The sequence below is a fragment of the Panthera uncia genome (assembly GCF_023721935.1).
Source record: "Panthera uncia isolate 11264 chromosome A3 unlocalized genomic scaffold, Puncia_PCG_1.0 HiC_scaffold_12, whole genome shotgun sequence".
Lineage (NCBI taxonomy): Eukaryota > Metazoa > Chordata > Mammalia > Carnivora > Felidae > Panthera > Panthera uncia.
Genome location: NW_026057579.1, coordinates 24184378 through 24191913, shown reverse-complemented (window position 1 = coordinate 24191913; position 7536 = coordinate 24184378). Strand labels below are relative to the sequence as shown.

Genomic DNA, 7536 nt, shown 5'->3' with positions numbered 1-7536 from the left:
AACAGACTCTGAAGTAGGCTCCAGGCTCAGAGCTGTCAGCACAGAGCCCGACGTGGGGCTCAACCTCATGAACCATGAGATCATGACCTGAGCCCAAGTTGGATGCTCAACTGGCCACCCAGGCGCCCCATTAATCCTATCTTTTAAGTGAGGACACTGATGCATGGAGAAATTAGAGAAAGTTGTCTAAAAATCACACAGGTGACAAGGCCTCCAGAGTTCCTGTATACCTTATCATGTCATATATATGCATGGAAATATTCAGTGCTTTGTTTAATTCCTAAGGAAATGAACTCCAATCTCCTGAAATCAGATTCTTCTGTAAAAGGAGGAATGAGAAAATCCAACAGAGAGACTTGGGTCCAAGTCTAACTCAGGAGGCCTGTTCAGACGGTACCATGCACCCCCGCCCCCCATACAGAGGTCAGGCCAGGCAGTTCTAAGTGTTGGTTAAACATTTATTTTGAAAATTCATTTGGCGATTAGATGATAAACAGAAAACGAGCCCGTATCTTCTACTTTTCATCATTTATTTAAGCTCTGAAAAACCACCATAAGACCCAATGTCATATATATGGATGGACAGAGTAATACAAACTAATGCTAAAAGGAGCTGGCGATGCTATTATTCTCTGAGTAGGTGTGATTCACCAGGACTTGGTCAAGGGCTTCAAGTTAGTACTATGAGCATCTCCTATGTGCAAGGCAGTTCAGAGCCGTGAATCTGAGCTTCTGACACCAGATTTCCAGAAGGCCCATCCACACAGCGGCCAATCAGGATTTCGTGTGTAGCCCTATGCCAGTGGCCTGTGTGTCTCCTGGTTTATCTCCGGGGCCAGGAGCACTTGGCTCTTCCCCTCTGAGAAGTCATTTGCTCTGATGCAGATGCTGTGCCAAGGGACAGTAACTCATTCAACCCTCACCACTGGGTTGGCAGCATATCAGAGCTGAAGCTTTCATCAGGGGGCTTTAGATTTTGAAAGGAAGGACAACATTCTATTGTTCTTTTGGAATGATAATGCCATGAGGGGTCTCCTCTAGGAAAAAAACTGAATGTTTTTGATCAACTGTTGACTATTACTGCTGTCAGTGGGATTTATTGGCTCCTAGGATCCCAGGATTGAGTCATTTTAGGGAAGGCAGAAATATTGTGAGCCTGCTCTAGGCTGGAGAACAAGCTTCTTCTCTACTGGTCCTCAAGCCATCCAGAGAAGGTGAATTCACATAATTTAATGGATTGTTTTGGTTCATTAGTAAAATAACTTCTTTCCAACTCACAAAGCCAAGGCAGAAATGTAGAACTCATTTATAGTCCTTCTCTATTCAGCAATTGAAAGATGCCCTCTCAAAAATTACTTACTGGACGATTTGCAGAAGAAAAGAATCATGGCATAGCTAAGAACTCTATCCTCAATGCCTAGCACAGTACTTAGCTCATAGCTGGCCCTCAGTGTAGTTTTATTAGAAAAAACACAGAAGGGGCAAGTCCACGAGGCAGGTACAGACCTGCTTTGGACAACCCAGGGCCTCCCCATCCGGGCCCTGCAGAAGAGGAGCCTACAGCGAGCTCACAACCTGGCAGGCTCAGCACAGAGCTTGCTGGCTGTCTTGCGGCAGGAGGCACAGTCAGGATCCTTCCACAGCTCTTCCTGGTTCCTTCACCAGTGGAATGTCTGGTGAGCTTTATTCTCTGTGTAATGCAGGAAGATCAGGAAGTCTCACTCCTCAGAGAAGGTTTTTAGAGATGGAGACAAGCAGTACCTCCCCTGATGTTGGCCCCGCTGGGGGCCTGTGACCCAATGCAAGGTAGTAACAGGTTGGAGTGGGGGGTGGGGGGAGGTCCTGCAGGCTGGCCTGGCATCCAGTCTGATTCTGATGACCTCAGCCAGGACCTGTACAAAGTTAGTCCAGGCTGATCTCTAGCTCCTGTCCTTAAGGGAGACCCAGGTCCACTGCCAAGACCCACTAGTCATCACTTCCTGCTATTGGAATGTGCGTCCTCATGATCACATACACTTACATTTCTGACTATACACTTAGCATTCACTGATCTCTTTTACATTTTTGTAATTTCCTCTAGGAGAGCCTGTTCTACAAGGTAACTCAATTAAAACCAACTGAATTTAGACCTCCTTTTGTCTGCAAGGATCCTGCCCACTAGAATAAACTGCATAGTGCCAACTGGGTATCCCGTGCAAACAGAAAAGGTCTTGTTTAGATCACTGATCACTGTGTTCCCTGAGTCTTGGAAAATGTTTCTGTTAAGCCTATGGCATATTTCACCAACTGGGCTTACTTCAGTCTGTAGTGTGGGGAGCTAGCTCGGAGCTGACAGCAAGCCAAGTCTTCTAGTATCAGACATTAACACCAGACACTTACCTACTAAGTACACTACTAACTACTAAGAGACAGCACACCTACCACTGCTATGTACTAGCTGTCAGTGACGCTTCCATGTGTCAGGGCTTCTATTTTGGACAGATCATCCTTTAGCCAGTCAGCTATCATGCCAGCCATTTCTCCGTAAAAATGGATGATAAAAGCATGAGGTAATTTTTTCTCGCAGAGTCGAATATCTCCTTCAGGAAAATCTTTCTTGATGTCTTCATAGTATTTTCTTGGACACCAAGCATCCATAGTACCATAGTAAAATGTAAGCTAAAAGACAAGACAAAAACATTTTATTAGAAAACACTTCCTCTGCCAACACAAACATGACACCAGCAACCTGCAATGCTCTGGTAACAGCCCCTGTACCTGGCCCTATAAGATAGCCACAAGCCTCCCTCCAGACCATGAAACCCATCCCCACATAGAGAGAGTCTTGTGTGATAGATTCCCCATGATTCACTAAAAGGACATGCCAGCAAAGTTGTGTACATTGAGGCTGGGATGGACACTGGAGAGATGGCTGTGGAGGACAGGGAAGAGTGACTGAGACATGATCGCTGAAGGACTAGTGACCATTCATACACACTTCACAGTTTTCACGCAGCCACATGGTAGACATATGGATATGTTTGTTGAATGCATCCAAAGATGAACTAGAGAGACTCAGGCTTCTCAATATAGCAGACGAAAAGTGATCAGAATCCTGAGAGTGTCTGTAACATTTCTGAATAGGCTCCATGCAGCAGGAGAGTATGCAGATTCAGTGGGCGGGTGATATAATCATGCTTCAGGTGACAGCAAGCAGCTGCATGGAGACAGAGCCTCCTTTAAGACATTACTAAGACCCTTACTGGATACTGATCTATACCTGCCCATGACACACACACACACACACACGCACAAATATGTGTATGTACGTATATACACGAATGTGTATATGTGTATGGGTACATACGTATATATGCACATACAGGTATCCCCTGCTTTTCCAAAGTTCATGTTATGCCACTTTGCTTTTATGAAACACCTATGTTAGCATCTGTTTTCGCTAAACGAAAGACACCCAAAGCGGATTTTCGTTTTTATGAACAAAAGCTAAAAGCAAAAATAGTGTTCAGTGTTTGTTTGGCAGTGGGCAGGTACAGAGGCAGCGCACACCTGGAAGAGGGAGTGGCTCCACCACGCTCCTTCCCCTGGAACTACATTTCACATCAAGCCACCATAGCTTTGAACTGTGGCTGCAAGCATCTGGGCTTTACCTGGATTTATTTTGGGCACCCACTAGCATGATGTGTCCTAAAGTATCTGAAAAGCCTAAGAGAGGTTATTTTTTGTGCCTGGGAACACTCAAAAAATTTTCCATATAAATTAAGGTAAGTACTTCTTTGCTTTACGCCACTTCAACTTATAAAAGGTTTTACAGGAACGCTCTACTTTTGCATAGTGGGGGAAACCTGATAAGAGCTAACAAAAGACTTCACACAATGAAGTGACACGATCAGGTCTGCATTGTAGGTCACGTACTCTGGCTACAATGGCAAAGAGAGATGGGAGCAGTCAAAGTGTGTCGGGAAGACGACGCGGGACACGTGTTATTGCCCACTAGGTGATTTTGATCTAACAGTCATTAAATCCATTATCTGAATATGGACAAGGGAGACTCCTCTGACAAAGACACTGGTCTTTATTACAATAACCTTATGACTTAACCAATATTTAGAGGAACAGTTAAAACAATACTTTAAAGAGGAAAATATGTAGACTACTCCAGAGAGTCAGTTACTAACAACTAAACCTTGAGTTGCAGACTTACTCTGAATTACTTCATAGACAACTTTCTGGTTGTCACCTGAGGTTTTAGTTTTGAAAGCTGCAAAGGATCTGTGGCTCACAGGCTGCTCACTTCTTCTTCCCATTCTCCTGTGTTTTGCTCACTACAATCATTTGTGGGTACTCCAAAGCCCCTAAAACCAAAATTCATTTTGCCACGGCTCTTAGCAGCGTATGAAGTTCTTTCTGTTGCTGGAGGACAGAGAACCAGGTGGCAGCCTGGCTCTTTCCCCTGGGTATCAGTCTCTCTACCGCTCTGCCATGTTGCAACCCCACCAGCAGAGGGTGACGATTCTGGCCAGCAACACCCTGCCCGCAGGCATTAATTACCTACCAATAGGGCTAATAACTTTAGGTTCTCTCTAAACCATACCCTACCCTTACCCACAAGAATCTTTTAAATTATATCCAGGAAATCGAGTACGTTACAGTCCTTGTGCCCAGTGGTTCGGCACTTCCTCAGAGTATGAAACAGTGCTGAGAAATCTGGAAGTGCTGACTTGGGCCCATGACCATCATGTGTGTTCCTCTGCCCCAGTGCACTCTCTTGCCTTAAGATTCCTGAATGCCGACAAAGGTGCTTTGGGAACCCTCACACTTGCATTAGCTGGCAAAGTCTTGTGAAAAGCTCTATTGTAGAAGGATCAACTAGAGGGACAGCAAGGCAGAAAGAGCTCTCCAGGGGTCTCTGACAAGGAGCGCTCCATCACTCTGTGCACCTGCTGCTGCTTTCTGCCTCATATTTCAGAGACTATTCCTTTGGAGAGTTTAGCATTTACTTTTCAGTGAGGGAATTACAACTTAAAATGTCTTCATTGAAAAGTCCAGCTTGATGGGCTGGGAAACACCATCCCTTCCCTCACGAATGAAGGTGAGGACAGTTGAGCAGGAATAACACACGTGGATTACAGAGGCCTTACACCTACTTCAGGGTATCCAGAGACAAGTCGTGTCCAAGTAGTTAAGCTACCCAAGACATGTCCAAGGACCCTTAACACAAAGTGTGCAAGATGGCATTAACAGTGAGGATTCCAGATTTCCCATAGGTTCATCTAGTTTTATTTCTTAAGCCTCTATGACCAGTAACCATTTAGAGTGGCTGTATTTCGTTAAATCTCTAAGTAATGGTGGGGTAAGGTCTTTTTGCTTGGGTGTTTTGAAAGTTTTCTTCAGACTATATTCACTGAAGGGCAGCCTTCTATGAAAATCTTGGCTTACAAGTAAAACATGTGGTTATTCTAATGCCTTTATATACACTGGCTCAAGATACTTTCCATCCCTGTAGATTAGAAGTCACAGGCAATAGATCTGGACAGAAGGCTCTGCATCTGTAACCCTAAACAGGAAACAGAAAAAGTATGGGGTGTGTGGAGCTACTAGTGGGGGGTGGGGGGAGACAGGTGAAGCAGAAAGAAAGAAAGAACTGGACACCAAAGCACGGTGGTTAAGAATGTATGTGCTATTATAATATCGATGTGTCAAAACAAAGAACCATCACAACATACAATAATGAACGGCTAAAAACTGAGAATAACATGTTAAGCTCTATATTCACTGCGTCCTTACAACAATACTCTTGAGGAAGGTATTTTATCCTTATTTTACAGAAAAGGAAACTGAGGCATAGTGAGATTAAGTTGTTTAAATTCAAAGAATTAGTGAGTTGTAAGGCTGGGGTATAAATCCAGAGACAACATTCCTAATCTGTACCCTTTACTATGATTTGCAATTAACAGTGAACTGACCCATGTTGTGAAGAGACAAAACCTGAAGACTGGGCGGTCTTCAACTGGCCATGAAAACTGAGAGTGACAATCAAGGGCAGGAGCAAACCCAACAACCTTCACTTACAGCCTTCTCGAAGTCTATGTAGTTCTGGGGCTCTGTGTGTCACGGGTGTGGTAACTGCTGGGACATGACCGGAACTGTTAACTAAGAACCTCAGGTTATCAGCAGGACATTTAAATTCAAAGGTTTGTAAGAAGATAAATAATTGTTTCCTGTAGTTTTATTTCTCCTTGGCACTAGCTTTGCTATGCATGATAATTGATAAAAAGTACACATTACTGAATGGAAATTATTCCGTGTTTCCAAACTGCTGTCATGTTAAGTAATCCGTTTCTCTATTAAACACAAAATTTAATTTTCCCAGTTTTTGTAAATTTAACTTCTCAGGACTGTGCTTTTTGCTTTTCCTCGTGTGTGTTCTGCAGTAAGGTGGAATTATAGTTACTAGAGTGCCTGTGCTCACAGACGTATTTTCCTTAAACATTTCAGCGTGCCCCCAAGGAGCCATGTCCCTGCAAATTGTTGCAGTTTGCTACCATTGAGAAGCCACATTTGTCTTTTCTCATGTGGGTGTTTTTTCTCTCACTTTTTGCTGCTGAAACTAACAGATTCAAAGCAGTCTCACCAAAAATGACTCTAACCCTCCTTCCCATCTGGCATTGGCTAAGTGGTTGAAATTCACAAGGGAGTAAATCTCACTTCTGGAGAAGCTGCCAGACTAGGGAAGAACACAGGCATGTACACACTGGCCCTTAAACACAACAGGCAGAGAAAGGTATAAAGTACTTCTGGAGTCCAAAGTAGGAAAACCTGGATTCTGCCCTGACGGAGTCAACAAACCTTTTAAAAATATTTATTTACTTTTTTTATTTTAGAGAGCGAGTGAGAGGGTGAGCAGGGGACGGGCAGAGGGGGAGAGAGAGAGAATCTTAAGCAGGCTCCGCTCTCAGTGCAGAGTCCGATGCAGGCTATATCCCACGACCCTGGGATCATGACCTGAGCTGAAGTCAAGAGTCTGATGCTCAGCCGACTAAGTCACCCAGGTGCCTCAACAAATCTTTTTTTAGAACACATTTTGAGTTGTTGGCTTTTATGCATTACTAACAGAGGATTTATTTTAATAACAAAATAAATACCAGAAACCATCTTATGACCTAAGTTCATATATTTGATTTAGCTGATAACTAAAATCACTTTCAATGATGTATCTCGAAATATTAAACATGCAAAAACCCACAAAAATCCCTATCTGGTGATGTACACACACACACACACACACACACACACACACACACACACACAGAGGAATACTATTCAGCCATAAAAAGGAAGGAAATCCTACTGTTTGTGACAATATGGCTGGACCTTGAAGGCGTTATGCTAAGTGAAGTAAGTCAGAGAAAGACAAATACTGTATGATTTCACTTATATGTGGAATCTAACAAAAAAAGGAACTCATAGAAACAGAGAGGAGAGTGGTAGTTGCCAGAGACGGGCAGACAGTGGGGATGGGTGGAAGGATTGGGT

At 43.6% G+C, this 7536-nt stretch overlaps 1 protein-coding gene across 4 annotated transcripts in view; it reads right to left on the bottom strand.

Annotated features, from left to right (window-relative positions):
• Window positions 1–511: 511 nt before the first annotated feature.
• Window positions 512–7536, bottom strand: part of LDAH (lipid droplet associated hydrolase) — a 118031-nt gene continuing 111006 nt past the window's right edge. For 3 of the 4 annotated variants that reach the window (XM_049651995.1, XM_049651999.1, XM_049651996.1), the window contains one exon: window positions 512–2658. In XM_049651995.1, coding sequence (XP_049507952.1) covers window positions 2434–2658 — 225 coding nt within the window. In that variant the 3' untranslated portion in view covers window positions 512–2433. The remainder of the gene's footprint in view (window positions 2659–7536) is intronic. The other variant, XM_049651997.1, reaches the window with a different exon arrangement.